Here is an 18,910-nt window from a genome sequence, read left to right as displayed (position 1 = left end):
TGGAGAAAGGATTATTCCTTAAAAATAAATTGACTCTTCCACATATCATAACGGCGTCAAAGAATTTCATGTAAACAGACCACTCTGTTTCTGCTTATAGTTGTTGTTGTTCTAGGGTTTAACGCCATTTTTCAGCACAAGATAGGCTATACCTGGCAGCCAGTATAACTGGTGGAGGAAGAATCCTGGAAAACCCAGGGAAGAACCACCGACCCACGAGAAGCTATTGGCAGGCTTTCCCACGTACCCACGCTAGCCGAATCTTGGACTCGAACCCACGCAGACAGAGGGTTTCTGCTTGTACTGAATGAGATATGTTGGTCTCTATGTTGATTATAATGGTTCTGAAATAGTTCGCGCGAGAAACCAAATGTGTACTTTTAGTTAGATTTAGAGATGCAGACCTGAAAGTTCGCTGAGATACATATGCCAATATCTTTCGCGATACTGTGCGGAACGATATTTCCTTTCTATGTTTGGTAGATGATTTGATTACACAGTAGGATATGCGTGTTCACTCTGAAAGATACTACACCTCTTCATATTAAGGATTTTGCAGGGTATCTCATGCAGGGTATCTCATTCAGGGTATCTCATTCAGGATATCTCATGCAGGGTATCTCATGCAGGGTATCTCATTCAGGGTATCGCATGCAGGGTATCTCATGCAGGGTATCTCATTCAGGGTATCGCATTCAGTGTATCTTGTTAAATGCTATCTTACATGAAAGGCATTACACCTGAGAATAGAAGGACGCTGAGAAGGGACAACGATATGAAAGGTCACGGAGAAACAGTAATATTACCAACGATATTAATTTAAAGTTGATGAAACATTCATCACCATAGCCACAATCACAGCTACCACAAACCTCCATAGCAAAAGCAATACTAATAACAAAATATTAGTAGTAGTATTAGTAGTAATATCACCAGCATAGATATTGATTATGTGTTCATATTTTCTGAATTGTAACTATATAAAATGTATCGTACAACAAGTGTCTATGTTGCAACCATTCAATAATTAAATGAAATACGAGATAGTAATTACTAATATGATGTTAAAGGTTATAATACTCTGTTAAATGTGTTGAAATTGCTTTGAAACTATCGAGTTTATGTGTATATGCCACTGCAACTACTCGTATTAAATTAAGACTCTAGAGGGCTATTTTCCACGTGATCAACATCATGTTCATCACGTGACTCCAGTCGAGTCGACAGTTCTCTAATGAAGGCCTCGTGATAAGGTCGAAAGCTAAGGAGTCATGATTCAATTTGCTACAGAAAAGTATATATTCTTAGGTTGATTCAGATTTCATAAATATCTGTATTAAATGAACAATAAAATCAAAAGGTAAAAATTACCTTTAGTTGTGTTTATACAAAATTATAATTCAAGACAATGTCATTCCTGTATTCGATTATTTTTTTATATCTGATTCATGTGTTAGACATACTGGTTTGCAATTAATTCTGCAGTAAGGCAATGTGTTTGTTTAAACAGTTACTACGAGAATCAGAACAATGGAACGTACATACTTTACAAGCATTCAACGAAGCCTATCCAGGTATGACTTTTATTAACATTTGACAAGTGACAACACTTTATTGTTTATGTAGGCCATATGCTCATAATGTTACAGGCCATATGTCTATAATATTACAGTTACATAACAGTTGGTAATGTAGGCCATATGCCCATAATGGTACAGTCACACAACAGTTGTAATGTAGGCCAAATGTTCATAATGTTATAATTACATAATAGTGGTAATGTGGGCTATATGCCCATAATGTTACAGTTATATAACAGTGGTAATGTAGGCCATATGCCCATAATGTTACAGTTACATAACATTGGTGATGTAGGCCATATGCCTATACTACTAAAGTTACATAACAATATTTCAATAATTTAGTGCGCCATATAGCAATTAAATTACCACAGTGAAATGAAAAAGGACATTTCGGTCCAGGGACCTCAATATAAACGTGTACAAAGATGAAATGGTAATAACATCAGATAGGTATAATAGTCCGTTTGGGTGGATGATTCCTGGTCTAAAATTTTTTGCTCTTTAATTGATGGTATTAGTATAATTACATAACCATTCGTTCTCATCAATATCATGCTGGAATCCACATTGAGCAAGTTGAGATATTTTGTCTGTGTTTGTATACAGCATCAGCGAAAAAACGATTTTATCACATGAGTGTTTTTGCTACAAATCCCAGTAATGAATATGGTTTTAAGATTCATATAAAACGGGCATTGTGCAACAAAGATGTATCTACGTTTTATCGCAGAGTACACTTGTGGTATTTGTCAAAACTGAACATAAATAACTGCTTCATCTCATGCAGTGAACAAACCACTTATGTATGGACCTAACCACAGACTATGTGGGTAGCAGTTTTGATAATCTTTCTACAAAACTTAATGAAAAAGATTTTATTATACACTACTCTTTTACAGTAAGTAACAATTTAATTATCTTGTAACAATATGTCTTAAAGAAGTCACTTTTAAACATTCAACAAATAGCCATTTTTGTTATGAGTGTATTTAGTTTTTAATCTCATAAACTTTAAAGCATATCTTAATCAAACTAATTAAGCAAGTTTTTCATTGGATAGATAACTGCTTTAACCGAATACTTAAACCATGCCCATAAATACAGGTTCAAATGAAGACGAACCTGTGTTACGGTATACCATATGGTCCCCCCTTTTGCCCATGCGGAGTGGTCATTGCAGCCGGAAGAGACGTGTTTGTTATTGATAGATGTAGCATACCTATTAAGATCTATATGCCGATATGCGATGACGGAACTCTTAAAGGGAAGGTAAAAACCGATGGCAAATCGTATCAGGTAAGAAAAAGATCCAGTCTAAGTAAGATTAACGGAGAGATCATTCTTTAAACTACTAGTTAATTGCGATGTAGTAATACACATATAACATATGTAACATATATATACGTATCAGACAGCACGAGACCCCTCCGGTGGCTTAGTTGCTAGAACGTCTGCCTAGGATGCCAGAGGTTTTGGGTTCTATCCCCGGCCGAGTTATACCAAAGAGTTATAAAAATGGCAATCACAAGGCCTCGTTTGGCTCTCTGCATTAAGAGCTTAGTGTTAGGACTGGTCGGCCTGGTGTCAGAATAATGTGACTTATTAAAATATAGCTTTTACCGATCTGTAGATTCAGGCCCATTCATAGGACACTAATAAATACTCACATGAGACAAAGTACTGCATCCGTTGCACGTTTGTAAAAGGTTAAGGCAGTACTGCTATCATATGTAGACAAAATGTATCATCCTCATCCAAGGGTTTTCCTAGAGAGATAATATATATATCGCGCCAGTCAGCAAATTAGTATCGTGATCCGTGTCCTACCGGATCACTCACATCGTTATGTATCGTAACTTATATGGCAATTAATAGCCCTATAGAGAATATCACGTCGATTCTTTCAAAGCAAATACATTCCATGTTGCATTTTGTAATTTATTACACTGGTCAACAGTGAAATCATTACTGACTTAAAAAGGCCCTAATCTGTAGTATTTTGGTGTGCCGAACACGAATATAACCGTGAAAAATTTGTATTGGCTCTCGTTTTGAAGATATTCATATACCTCATTTTCTATGTTTCACTGTGTAAATTTCTCCAGTAGGACTGCAGCAACATCCGGAATAATGATGTAACATTGCATAATACCATCATGCTCACATCATCCACAGTTGATTGCATCATTTTCTGATGCAATGCAATACTAATGCCATGCGGCTGCTGAAGTAAGTTGACGTCAGCAGTGTACTATACATGTGTAGGCCTATTATACTAATGCCAGGCGGCTGCTGAAGCTGACGTAAGCAGTGTACTATATAAAGCCCAATCAGATAGCATTTAAAATATTTTAGACGTTGTGCGAGACAGTTCAAGCTACTGTTACATAAAACTTATTATTTTATCCATTTACGTACAATAAAGAACAGTAATGCCTCGAAAGTGTGTTAATACCGTGGACAATTTTTGTTATATTTGTGGGGAAGTGACATTTGCCAACCAGAAGAAAAGTATCAATTCTCAAGTGAAGAAGGCATATCATCTTTACTTCGGATGCAAGGTTGGTGACCAAGACAAGCCTTGGGCTCCGCATATATGCTGTGCTACATGTACAACACAGCTTTCACAGTGGTTGAATTGCAAAAGGTCATCAATGCCGTTTGCAGTCCCAATGGTGTGGAGAGAGCCAAGCAACCACCTAAATGACTGTTACTTCTGCTTGGTTCCTCCTCTTTCCGGCGGAATAACGAAGCGAAAGAAGTCGAGAATAGTCTACCCAAACATTCCGTCTGCATTGAGACCAGTTCCACATGGTGAGGGACTTCCTATTCCAGAACCTCCAGCAGAATATTCTCTTGATTCATCTGACGAAGACAAAGGTGAGTCGACCTGTTCTTCTCCTGGTCCATCAGCATGCAGTGATCCAGATTTTCACTGTGGTGCATCATCAACCCCACACAGAATAACACAGGAAGAACTAAATGACCTGATTCGTGATTTGGACTTATCAAAGAACAAGGCAGAATTGCTAGGATCAAGACTCCAACAATGGAATCTTCTAGAAGAAGATGTCACAATTACTGCATATCGAAAGCGCCACCAGCAATTGGAGCCTTTCTTCAGAAAGGAAAGTAATCTGATATTCTGTTCCGATATTGAGGGCCTCATGAATGCTTTAAAAATCACTCATGACCCACAAGAATGGAGACTATTTGTGGACTCTTCGAAACTGAGTCTCAAGGCTGTGCTTTTGCACAATGGAAACATTCTTCCATCTATTCCAGTAGCGTATGCTGTCCACATGAAAGAGACATACGATAACTTAAGGCAGCTACTGAATTCCATTGAGTATAACAAGTACAGCTGGCACCTCTGTGGTGATTTGAAGGTAGTTGCCCTTTTAATGGGACTGCAGCAAGGATATACAAAATACATGTGTTTCTTATGCGAGTGGGATAGCCGAGCAAGGGAAATGCACTACATGAGGAAGGAATGGACTCACAGGCAGAATGTAGCCATTGGAGAGAAGAATATCCAACACCCAGCTCTGGTTGAGGCTCAGAAAATCTTGCTACCACCCCTTCACATCAAACTAGGTTTGATGAAGAACTTCGTGAAAGCCATTGACCGGACTTTGCCAGCATTCCGATACCTGCATGAAAAATTCCCTCGACTCAGCGAAGCAAAGATTAAAGAGGGAGTTTTTGTGGGTCCTCAGATTCGAGAGCTTTTCAAAGATGACCGGTTCAACAACTTGCTGGAAGGTGACGCGAAACAAGCATGGAATGCTTTTCGCCTAGTTTCTACAAACTTCCTCGGAAATGTTAGGGCAGAAAACTATAAGGAATTAGTAGAAGACATGTTGATGAAGTATAAGAAACTTGGCTGCAATATGTCTCTAAAGATTCACTTCCTTCATTCCCATTTGGATTTCTTTCCTAGCAACTGTGGTATTGTTAGTGATGAACACGGCGAACGTTTTCATCAAGATATCGCAACAATGGAACAAAGATACCAGGGAATATGGTCCACTACAATGCTGGCTGACTACTGCTGGACACTCCTCAGAGATGCTCCCGAACAGCTGTACAAGAGACAGGCGAAGAAATCTAAGATGTAGTCAATGACTTGATTTTTTATAGGTAGGCTATTACAGTTGACCTTTTACTATTGGAATGCATTTCGTTATGTAAACATTAATTTCATGCAGATTACAAAAAAACTAGAGCCAATTTTGCAATTTGACTGTCATATTCGTGTTCAGCACATAAAAATTGATAAGAATTGACTAATTTTATTTCAGTAACATGACTTTTGTAAAAATTTGTTGTCCAGTGTTATATATTACCCACACATGGACTTTGTTAACGGTTCAATATGCATTGATATTGCTACAAATGGGAAATATTATACCTGACATTTAAAGAAAGGCTCTAGAGAATCAGCTTTATACTGATACTTTTTAGTGAACCCTACTTAGCATATCTTCTATTCTTTTGGCTTAAGTTTTGTTTCTTGTTTTGAATATAAGGCTGTATTATTTGCTTCAAAATAGAATCCATGATATACTCTTCAGATCTACCTCCCCACTGGTTCTTTGGTGAAAATTAATGCAGGAGTATCATTCAACATATATTTGTATCCATCGGTGTCAGATCGAAGGGTTACATCCGGACTCTGTGGTTACCTAGACAACGATAAAAATAATGACTTTACGCTTCGTGATGGGTCATGGGTTCCTGAAAATGAATTTGAAGCTTTCAACTCGAACTGGAAGTAAGCACCTTTTGAGTTTCAAATATGGATAATGGAAACGTTGAATGGAATACATTCCAAAAGAACCATCAAGCGTCACACTTTAAGTCTCATGCCTCGAAAAAGGGTCCAAAAGCAAATTTGAACTTGCTAACTCTAACTTTCATTCTATAGGATTCTAAACATGCTTTGAATTATAAAAATATCAAAAAGAGAAAACACTTATGAATCTTTAAAATTTGAAATACAATCTTCAGGTGCAGTGTGAATAAAGAGATTAGGCAATACCATCAAACCCTATTATTTCTTTTACATCACTCGGTATATATTATCTGTCATAAATGGCAGCATCTGACAGCATCTGCAAAACAGATAATTGGCAAATTATTGCAGGTTGATAGTAAACACTTTATACAATTCAATTTCGTCGCCTGTGATATATCAAAATTCACATTCCTTCCTTCTAGAGTTAATCCAGAAGAAAATCTCTTCAATACTTCGAATTACAAGTTCCTGCAGATGTGGCCAAAAGAAAAGAATATGTGCATATGTGCCCAATATATAGACGGTTACATTGGTCAGTCCAACAACTGCAGCCCTGATTCTCGAAAATTCTGTCACGACAACAGCCTGATCGACAGTCTGGCCGCCACGTGTAATGGACTTGTCAACGACGACCCAGGGGCGGCTGTAGATGTGGATCAAAATGACCATAACGTCAGCCGCAGTACAATTAATACCATGACGGTAATAATAGCAAACGTGACAAACTACATTAGTGCTTTAAAAGAATTTGATATTTTGCTCTTTACAAAGGTGAATTTTTCAACAATGAAAGTCAAAAGGAGGCATCGAGGAGACTTTTTCCACAATGGAATCGTCTAGGCTAATTGGTTTTTAATACTATTAGACATAGTAACAGACAAGTACAATTTACTCATGGATGGTTAAATACATAATTTGTCGGCTTTAGATGTGAGCGTAGTGGCTTGCAACTCTCTGCACTATGATAATAGTATATATGCGTTAGGTCTCCATGCCTTTTTGGATACTATCAGATTACAATGCTAATCCTGAACAGTTAGAAATTCTATATAACACGTTTCGAATACCTTTCATGCCCTAACGAAAGGTGAAGAAACTCGGACATTGAGTCCTTTCTTTTATGCAATACAAATTTGATCGAAACTTAGGCTATTTGCATACGCCGATAGGGTACAGATTTAAGTTTCTTTATCTGGAAAATAGGTTTGCTCTACAATGTCATAGTTAATGTTTATCAAACTTTATCTCCCTAGGAAAACCCATCGATGAGGAACTATACAGAAAGCAGTGCAAGTATTGAATGCTGGTCCTTTTTAAACAGCTCTAAGCTCTTTCAAAAATGCTCTGAAATACCTGATGTAGACCCGATGTCATTTGTCAACACGTGCGCTAAAGATGCTATTGTAAGTAATTTTCTTTCGCATACAAATTAAAATAAAATTTGCAAATAACTCGAATTTGATGAACTCTAAGTTAGCTATCAAAGGAGTTTTATATATTTCTGTTATCAATGACATACAAACAAAACATTTCATATTTTCTTCCAAAGTTTAGTGTCCAGTTTAAAAGCTTTAATCGTTTAATATTAAGCCACCGTAGTATGAGGTAATGTTGTTTGATTTTTTGCACATATATTCAAAATCGAACTTAACATTTTCAAAAAGTAGGATACAACGGTAAGAATACTAATCCTTTGGACTGCCAACATTTCAATAGTCTCTCGAATCTAAATCGAACTGGATTAGGACGACGAACCTGCTTACTGAATACAATTTTGCTTTTGGAAACAAAAATGAAATTAGTTTCGATTATTTACATATATTTGAGTACTTATCCTTGGTTGTTAATAATGACTGATAACTAAATTTCCATAACTTTCTTCGTGCTCATGATTGGTTTTCAACTGTAATTAGTCTGTATCAATACACCCGTTAATTTTGCAAAAGGCCTCTAAATCGTGCAATTAGAAAGCACATCTTGCCCCCACACCCCTCCTACAACGGCATGAAATTCTGCACAATGTTAGATGATGTTTCTGCAGATGAAATACTTATATATCTATCACAGCTGTTAGATAATGTCAGTATATCCCTTTTCTTTCAGATCACTTCCACGATGAACTGGGCGTCCACTCACCTGGACAGTGCTCAAAAAAGTTGTTTGTACCAAGTATTAGTAAATCTGCCTCTTCCACCAAATCTTCTGGTATTCAATGATACTGTAGTTCAAAATACCAGTGTAGTCTCAGGCAATCGGACCAGGAAAGGAACATATATATACACCACTGACTTTAAGAAACAAGTCGAACAATTGGCGTGTCCTATGGACTGCAGCGGTCATGGAAAGTGTACAAACGGTACAAGGCAGTTAAGGATAAATTGGATGCCCTTGTGCACTTCTTGAGTAGGATGCTCAAATTTACGCTGGTGTACTTAGTAAAAACAATGTAAACCATTGTGTAATATTTAGTTAATTTTAATGTGGGTAAGAGCTTGTCTTCCTAGGTAACCCTCTTTAAATTATGATATTATGTTTCTCTTCAGCTATAAACTGTTTTGTTGTATAAGTCGTTACACTATATTGAAGACAGTTAAATAATTGAATATGCTAATAATCTAAAATTTTATATTAATTGCAAACATTGCAATTTACGTTTAATATCATAAAATGTCAGTATTAAAAATATAGAACTCCTAATATCCCTATATGTTTTGAATGGTTTGCTTCGAATTATTTGATTTAGTTTCATTTTTAAGCAGTTGAATAACTAAATAAATGAATATTAAGGGGACAAAATATGTTTACATATCATCCGTAATAATGAATGCATCCTATAAAAGTTTTCGGTTCTAGCTGTGACATTAAACAATCGATTTGACATCATTAGTGTCAATATTATATATATATATATATATATATATATATATATATATATATATATATATATATATATATATATATATATATATATATTCCCCACGTGAAGTAGATCATATAAAAATAATTATTAGCGACTTCACTGAAATGTTAATATATATATTCTAATGTTCTACTTTAATATGGAAGAAATATGGAAATAACTATAAACCAAAGACATATGCATTCATATTACTTGTGATGGAAACAATGATTTGCGATTGGTATTATAATTTGCTTCAGAATTTGAATGTTAAATACTTGCGACCTTGGTTTTTAATTTTATGGGAAGAGTACAGCTTTGCTTGCCGACAGACAAGGGACCAGGAAGCACCGGTAAAAATAATCATAATGCGGTAATCTTCAAGATATAGCTTGATATATAAACTATACAATTAAATCTTCTTTTCTTGATAGGAACATGTTATTGCGAAGATTCATTTGGTGATGTTGATTGCTCAGTCGACTTACGTAAACCACCTATGGTATACGGTATTCCTGAAAGAGGTGTTTGCGATCTACAGAAGAAAGGATGTGAGAATGTATCTGTTCTTGGTGATAACTTCGTCGAGTCAGTAAAACTGTCCTGTCGACTCACACTTTTTAAAGTAAATACTAGTATTTAAGAATATATTTATCTTGCAAACGAACGTAGTCAATATTTTTCCCTTATATCGTAAAAATTCCTTTATGTGCTTCTTATATTCTTCTCTTTCCATTGAATATTTTGATAATAATTAGTATCAATTAACAGACACAAACATAATGTATCATAGATATATAAATTGTCTAAAAACAATTATAGGAACTCTGCCAATATTCATAACATTACACATCTAAATATAATCGTTTTCATTCCTTTCATTGTTAACTTTTACATGTAATACTGTCTAACAAAGAAAACGTTCGAGGAAAGTTATGTTCATTCTTAAGCTTTGTAACCACATGAATTTATAAAACTTTAATGTATTTCAGATCAAAGTAAATGGGACAATACTTCAAGACACTATGTCCATGATTGTCGAAGGGAAGAGAATCAGTTTTGCAGAGGTATCCTGTAATATAAAAGATGTCCGATCCAAGCGATCTGTGCAGTTCACTGATGATCTTGACACGGTTGCCATTGTTTACGGGGTCGCCGTTAGTAACAATAAGAAGAATTTCAGCGATGATACCAGCTTGTTACTTTACGATTCCTTGTGTTTAGATTGTATGAAGGCTGGATTTAACATTGCATGCATAATTAAGGTTAGTTCTTTATAATTACCTATGTTTAAGATACTACATGTAACAGTTCGATTATTGAACCGGATTTTGACATTGCTGGCAAGTGACAAGCATCAATTTTAAGACGTAAATTTGCCTCCGCGAAGCAATTTTCAGAATCATAAAAATAGTTTACAAAGTTAATAGCAGCTAGGATAATTTTATAATCCACTTTGAAAGATGTGATATATGTACCCGGATTCAGGTTTTTAAGATAGTAGAATATTATGTCTGATTTATATTTAATTACAAATGCATAATGCGTCCTCAAATATGGCTCAGATTAATATTTAGCTCGTAGAAAGCCACAGACACGCACAGAGAGACAGAGACATAAAGACAGAATGACAGAATCATTGTCTAGATTTTATGCGCAGTGACAGAATATTACATCTATCATACGTGTAGGTAAAGCTGATTCAATTTCATTTTAAAACGTATTGCTTCTTCTCGAGTTAGATAAAAAGAAAATAACCTGAATATTGCATCATTAAGTTAATCAAATGCATTAAGATTTGAATGAGATCCACAACACATGTATGTGTTAGTGCATCCTCTCAAAGTAATTGCCGTGCGCCTCAAAACAGTTTATGAGTATAATTTTCCAAGCATTAAATGTTATTCTGAGTTCACATTTTGGTATCGTGTTTATACACTCGAAACTTGCGTTTTCATGGAGACTTTCAAATCTTCTTTACCTAAGCAAAGCTTTGTAAATTTAATTCATGCAAAATTACTTGCTGCTAAATCAGAGCTGTGAAGAGAAATTTGGTTGCCGTAGTCTTTAATGAAATCTTTCACATCAGTAGATTTATCTGCCCGTGCATTATCATTGAGCAGGATGTCTATAGTAACTGTTTTATATTTGGCAAGTAGCTCTTTCGCTATTTCAACCTGAGCTATTATTCATCAGCAGTCAACATATGCAGAACCATCTTCAATAAATCTTCAAATGAGTCGTACAAACAGTTGACGAATTAGTGTTAGTGAATATAAAAATACCATCTATTGAGTATCGAGCATCTTCATCAAGCGTATTATTGATAATAGCCAATTCCCGCTCATCAATCTCAAACAATGATTTTCCAGAATGCGGGTCGTCTTCCATAAATTCGCGACATTCATTTAAACGACAAAACGACTTCACAATTGTCTGTTATTACTGAGCAACGCATGTTAACAGTATTTTGGATGATCTTGATATCAGTAAGAAATAACTCCCAGATTGCCGGGAGGTTTTGGTATGCTTTATGTTTATGAGCAGTTTTGTTATTCTTCGCAAAGTTTTAATACCTTTAATCAACCTTGGTGAATCACATGTATGTATATCTGGAGGTCTCCGGTGGACTGTAATTGCAGCTACAGATACTTTTATAGAATTTGTGGCGTGGTGTGCTTGGTTTTAGTTTTGTTTATTGATGGTGCATATAAGTCAGAATTAAATTTGATGATAGGTTCGAAGGAACAAAATGGTTTTAACAAGTTATACTTAACTTTCCATGTACTCCTCGAATACATAATGTGGCATTAATAAAAACTCTAAACGTTTGTATACAATTATTTAAAAATATAGCTTTGATAGAGCACACCTTTTTTAGTTTTATTCGAATTTCCTTGAATATATATATATATATATATATATATATATATATATATATATATATATATATATATATATATATATATATATATTGACATATTTAAGTTAATTCATTTAATTTGGAGAGAAACCGATTCGTCTTCTCACCTTCCCACATCAATTATAGCTAAATATATGTTTGGTAGAGCACACATTTTAGTTTGTATTCAAATTTAATAGAATATATGTTTGATATATTACAGTATAATTCATTATATTTTCGTAAAACCGAGTTGTCTTTCTCCTTTCCTACATCAATACCCCGTGGGCTTTCTCATGAAGTGCATGAACTTGTTGCATATGCGACTGATAGGAGGAACGGGTTATGAATATGCATATATATGTGCCATTTGGCAGATATCGTCTACTGTAAACAACTTTATCAGACGGATAGTGAGTCACACAATTGCACTCCATGTTAAACAGTATGTACTTTTTTAGAATGAACTGGTGTATCCAGGTTACAAGGTGGATGACTGGTGTATTTTAAAAGTCTTATTTGTATAGTGAAAGAAATTTCAAATCTTTCATACATGCAAACTCACAGAGATCTAAAGTTTGCTCAGCGCGAAACTGCACGACCCTAAAAGACGTCTGCAGTCTAACACTTTCTTTTTTGATTGAATCCCGTTGGTTAATAAAATTGGTCTCTTGGAGGCTTTAAGAAAACGGAACATATTATCATCGATAACAACAGCTTCTTGTTAGACACAGTTATCCTTACGTTTTCTGTTCCTGGGATACCGTTTTCTTATTATAGCCCGATATTATTTTGCATTACTTAAAAAAACAAGTAAGATATCATCTAACATCGTGTGTATCTGGTACATCATTCTCCAATTATCCTCAATGTTTTACGCTTAAAGTAGATAAGGATAGTCTACTAGGGATAAACTCTTTACTTTAAAAACAAATGAAATACCTTCAAATACCGTATGTAAGAAATTTAATCTAATCAAGAGGAGTGTGTCTTTTACCGATACAGTGCGAAAAAGACAAGATTTTATTTTTAAAGGATACTGGTTAATTTACAGGAAGGATTTGACCTTGAAAATAGAAAATGTATTAAGAAAGTTATTCCAAGTACACCGAAAGATGTAGGTAAGCGAATTTTATGTGAATTCACGCTGTCTTAAAATATTCTCTTACAACTTGGTAAACTTATATGATATTTTCCCTTCCAATTAGCAGCAATACGTATACACGTATAAGCAGTAATTTTTCTTGATCCTTGCTGTTTAGTAATACAATCGACCTGTCATTGCTCATGCCTTTAACATGAATTTCTAACACTTGTATTATCATACTTAAACGTTTAAAATAGCAATATAAAGTGTTCAACTATATCTATTTAAATTATTCATGCTGAAAAATGTATCGAAACTCTTCAAATGCTTTACAAGCTATTGTTTCTCCGAACATGTCGTAATTGGATTCTTACCGGAAATACGTCTATGGTTCGTGATCATAAAATAATGCTACCTGGCGTAAGATTGGAATATCACAATAAGGCCAATGGGTAAAAATCAATCGCTTATTGATTATTGATATTTGCATCTGTATTATATTTCATTTATTTCACACGCATTGTAGATGCAATTAAACAGTTATAAACAATGATGCCAAAAATAGCAAAGAAAGACATATGATTCATTTTTAAGCGTTTCGATAAACTTTTCATATTTAAAGATGCAGTAAATTCCTAACAGATTTTATTTCATGCTATTTCATAACAAAGGTTTTCCTATTGAATTAAAATATTTCGATGAAAAATTACATACAGTCCATTCGATTCAGCTTTTCTAACATGAGTTCCTGGTGAATAAAAAGATTAAGAAAACCAACAAGTGAACAGATGTCCTGACTTGAGTAGCTAATGCTCATTCCAGGGCCACAAAAGTGTGACAATATGGAATTAGTTGAAACAGACATGTTCATTGTCTTTTATTGATTTGAATTTTTAGCTTGCATTCAAACGTTATTTCATTGAAGAGATCTCAATCAGCACTTACTGTCACTGTCAACGAATGGTACTGATCCACTTGATGACCTGAAAATCTCAAAACAAGCCCGTCAGGTCGCCAGAAACATGGCGCTTGAAGCAAGAACAGAGAGGAATTTGGTACTGTCGATGGTACATGTAAAGATAAGGCCTCAAGTCAGATGAAAAGTTTAGTATTCGTCATAATCGGACAGAATGATATGCAACATACGGTTAAATTGTTTTGCACCAGTTTGACTAGCATTCAAAGTAAGATCCGTAAACAAGCAAACAATTGAGTATCGATCTATGACAAACCTTTCAATAATTAAGAGGAATCTATGTCTGAAAAAACGTTGTTGATGAAAATTGGAGGATAATAGAACATTCTCTAGATTGAAATACCAGTATGACTAACAAATGATACTGGATTAAATATTAATAAAGATACAGCAAGGAAGGTAACACCTCGCTATTAACACGCGTTGTGTTTTACAGGTTATAATAGGAACATTAATACAATGTTGTACTGGGACAAACGTTGAACAAATAAACGACCGTAACAACGATATCGTAATTCTAGCCTTTGACTGTAACCTGATCTGTACAAACCTTTGCCTATAAAAACATTAACATTCACAAAATACGTTCAGGCTAGGGGACAATAAAATGATACCTTATGTCGAGAAGATAGCATGTATAGACGAACTCTAAGAAACTAATGTCGACATTATAAGTAGCCAAGTTCTATCACCACTGTTAATATATGGACTCTTCCAGTCTGCTGAGTACTAGAAAAATTATAATACAAGAGTGATACAAGTTAATATGAATGAAAATAAAACATTATGTTATCGCTAGCGATACCCGTTTTGGATTAATAATCACAATGTATAAATCAAAAGTTTCGGATATATTTTATCCCGTTGTCAAATGCGGGAAATCCTGCAACATTTTCGACTACTATTCTCGTAACTACTGTATTATGATTTTAAAAAATCATTTCCGCATATTTGTCTTTATTTTAATACATTTTCACTTCCGTATAGAATCCAAACAAGTCTTGATCATAGCTGCCGTGATGGGATCAGCGCTCGTACTTCTTGTTGGCCTAATTATTGTATGTTGTGTGATACAACGAAATAAGAGGTAAAATTATGTGATGTAATCTTGTGCCTTTTATTGCCATTACAAAGGTCATTCCAGATCGAACGCAAACAAAAAAGAATCGATTACTCTATGAATGAAAAGTTTGTATTGTTTTGGAATCTAAAATGTGCATTTGATCTGTATGTCAATGCTGATAATATATATATATATATATATATATATATATATATATATATATATATATATATATATATATATATATATATATATATATATATATATATATATATCTGTGTGTGTGTGTGTGTGTGTGTGAGTGTGGCTGTGCATTATGAATTCATCATAGTAAAATATGTTTGCGAACCCTATATTCTCCTTAAATATCATCGAACCATCAAATTATTTCTCTCTCCTTAGGGCATGTATATTTTTTTTTAAAATTATTTTAACATGTGGATTTTAGTTCCATCTAAAGAAACGTGCTACTTCTAATAGATATTCCTCATGTTCACAGCCATGATGTCATTGCCTACCCAGTCACATAGGAATCACAAACGATTATGGCTTCTAGTATTAACAAAAGGTTACCAATGTAAAGAGCGTGACAATCTTTGATTTTTATATACATATCGCTGATACGTTAAATGTTAGCCTGGAAATCAGACTTTATAACTTTTATAACTCTAGAAAAGAGTACAAGAAAGAGCAAAGAGAAAAGGACTACCAAGAGTTGCAGGAAATGGAAAGGAAGAAAGAATATTATGGTATAACAGAAGAAGTGTACGATCAAATTAATGACCAACAGGACACGTACAATACCATACATGACAATCCATTGAATACAAACCAGTCAACGGAAGGAAAGGATAGATATGTGAAAATTGGGACTGCAAAGAAAGCTGAAACTGATGGGTATTCTTCCCTGAGCAAAGTTCTCCAGGATGAATGTACCTCTGAAGGCGTTAAACCCGACATTCCACACAGACCAAATACCCTACCAAAAGTAACGATAGTAGCAGATCCCAATCCATTATAATTATTTTTTTTACTTGATATCATTCATACAAGGTTGAATAGGTAACGGAATAAAAGCAAATTTGAAAAAGTTTGCAACGTCTTGCATTCACATTGGATAACGACTACATTATTTTGTATGATTCAAGTAACAGCTTGACAATCTACAATGGTTCCTTAAAATGCGCACATTTTTAAGAATCGCACAATGATGTAATTATGGAACAAGAAACTTTTGTTGGATTTTTCTCAGTGTTTGAGTGAACGTCTTTAAATCGATCAGACGTACTTCCCAAGTCAATATTTACGTTTCCAGATGACCGAAGATCCTGTTCATATATATATATATATATATATATATATATATATATATATATATATATATATATATATATACGCTTCGAATGATTGCATCATGATTTGCCATTCTATTGTGATTCGTTTTGTTATTTTATTTTCTTGTTTACTTCGAAGATATTGAGGGCAAAATTTGAAATATAAGAAAAAACATATCGATATGAGAAATTGTAAAACAAGAGACAAATAAAACATATATAAACAATGCCACCATGATTCGTGTGTAATTTAATTATGCCCAACTTGAACTTCAAGTAATAAGCTTATAAAGTTTATTACGTATTCCATTCTAATGGTCCTATTTAATGGCTCTCAGAATAAAAAAGTAATTCCTTCCTTGTCCTTTTCACGGAAATTCGACTATAGCAACAATGCTACATTGTTAATTCTCAAACCCTTCTAGTAACATTACTCTATATCGAGGCACTAATTTTGTGATCTTAAACTTGATTTAGTAACTCCCTTCAGAACTGATGTAATAACAATACAACAAAGCTATACCCACAAACCCCTGCAGTAATATTACCCTATCCCCAGACACTAATTTTGTGATCTCCCAAACCTAATGTAGTAACAATACTACTGCATCTAATGTAGTAGCAATACAACATAGCTATGCCACCAAACCCATGTAGTAACATTACTCTCTGGCCAGGTACTATTTATGTGATCTCCTAAAACTGATACAGTATCACTACTACAAATGATGTAGTAACAATACTACGTAGCTATACCACCAAACCCATGCAGTAACACTGCCTTATGTTTAGTCATTAATCTTGTTATGTACTAAAAATGGTAGTCCAGGTCAAAAATGCATGCTGTGAATGCTGCTGTAACTTTCAAGCTGTTTAACAACCACTTAAAATTTCCTTACCATAGCATATATCATAAAAAGTTAGATTTACACTGAAATATTTAGTGTAACTTTCAGCGACATTTAAAAACATTTCAGCTTTCAATGAACAGTACCCGTAGTTAAAAATAGATATTGCAATTGGATTACATAGTGTCTAAATAGAGTACTGAATATAATTTGTGCAATGATACAGATATCAACAGCTCACAAGATAAGTCCATTTTTATTGATAAGATTAATCAAGACAGTCACATAATAACAACATAGTTCCGGATTCAAATTTGAGCAAGAATTGATTTAAACTTCAGAATAAATACTGAGAATATACATTTTTAATCAAAGTCAATGACAACAACAGCTTTTTCAACTCAGAACTGGACTATAGATGATGTTCATGTAGCTAGGGGTGAAACATATTTGTTGGACTTAAACCACTGCTCTATATAATATGTAAATATGATGTAAATCGTGTTTAATTAGATTATTGGGGAAAATGTTTCAAGTGATGATGCAAACAAGTGTTTGATATTTTGTGTGCACTATGCTCTCAGTAAATTGTATAATATAATATAACATAAATAACATAATATAATATATATAATATAATATAATATAATATAATATAATATAATATAATATATAAATGTGAGAATATTGCTATATTGTAAAGTTGGGGTCAGCTCAGATTACTTTCTTCATGATGGGATGGATCAGCCTGGCATAAATTAGAAATCATCATAATCCTGTACAGTACTTCATTCAGATTCTACATCTCGTGTAACCCCTATATAGAGAGAGCCAAAGTTTTATTTACACACACACACAGACACACACACAGGCACACACACAGACACCCATACACACACACACACACACACACACACACACACATATATATATATATATATATATATATATATATATATATATATATATATATATATATAGAGAGAGAGAGAGAGAGAGAGAGAGAGAGAGAGAGAGAGAGAGAGAAAAAGAGAGAGAGAGAGACATAGTGACAGAGACAGAGAGATATAGATATATACGTGTGTGTGCTTAGTGACATGGTGGTACATCTGATATTTGTTATCATAAAAAGAGTTGAATTAAGAAATAAGTTAGTATGCTCAAGTAGTCTTTATTTATCTCACATGGCATGTATGAACATTTTATTTATACATGTCTATATTTATTTTTAATAAATTAGGTTTATAAGTCCCCTGAAATAAATGAGTTATAATGTTCTTATATTACTACATAGCAGATACAACTTTGTCAGACTTTATCTGGCTTACAATAATATTGCTAAATTGTAGATCTCCAAACTCAGTTGAACAAGATTACTACATAGCCTAGATGTGTATATAAGACTGTAAATCACACT

General features: G+C 34.1%; 1 protein-coding gene across 3 annotated transcripts in view; it reads left to right on the top strand.

The window, feature by feature from the left end:
- LOC149771584 (von Willebrand factor D and EGF domain-containing protein-like) overlaps positions 1-16,792 on the top strand; it is a 40,954-nt gene extending 24,162 nt beyond the window's left edge. The window contains exons 13-23 of one of the 3 annotated variants that reach the window (XR_016418206.1): positions 1,511-1,574; positions 2,688-2,879; positions 6,161-6,360; positions 6,807-7,086; positions 7,638-7,787; positions 8,488-8,740; positions 9,718-9,908; positions 10,276-10,548; positions 13,240-13,306; positions 14,198-14,375; positions 15,236-15,335. Coding sequence is in view for 2 of the 3 variants with exons in the window: in XM_089948297.1 (XP_089804423.1) it covers positions 1,511-1,574; positions 2,688-2,879; positions 6,161-6,360; positions 6,807-7,086; positions 7,638-7,787; positions 8,488-8,740; positions 9,718-9,908; positions 10,276-10,548; positions 13,240-13,306; positions 15,236-15,335; positions 15,984-16,332 (2,119 nt within the window). In the remaining variant the exon portion in view is untranslated. Of the gene's footprint in view, positions 1-1,510; positions 1,575-2,687; positions 2,880-6,160; positions 6,361-6,806; positions 7,087-7,637; positions 7,788-8,487; positions 8,741-9,717; positions 9,909-10,275; positions 10,549-13,239; positions 13,307-14,197; positions 14,376-15,235; positions 15,336-15,983 lie in introns of those variants that run through there. The other 2 variants (XM_089948297.1, XM_089948296.1) reach the window with 2 other exon arrangements.
- Positions 16,793-18,910: the final 2,118 nt, after the last annotated feature.

This window comes from Sinohyriopsis cumingii, unplaced genomic scaffold (assembly GCF_028554795.1).
Source record: "Sinohyriopsis cumingii isolate HCF-2022 unplaced genomic scaffold, ASM2855479v2 utg001752l, whole genome shotgun sequence".
Lineage (NCBI taxonomy): Eukaryota > Metazoa > Mollusca > Bivalvia > Unionida > Unionidae > Sinohyriopsis > Sinohyriopsis cumingii.
The sequence above is the reverse complement of the archived record's forward strand: the minus strand, read 5'-3'. Positions and strand labels throughout refer to the sequence as shown.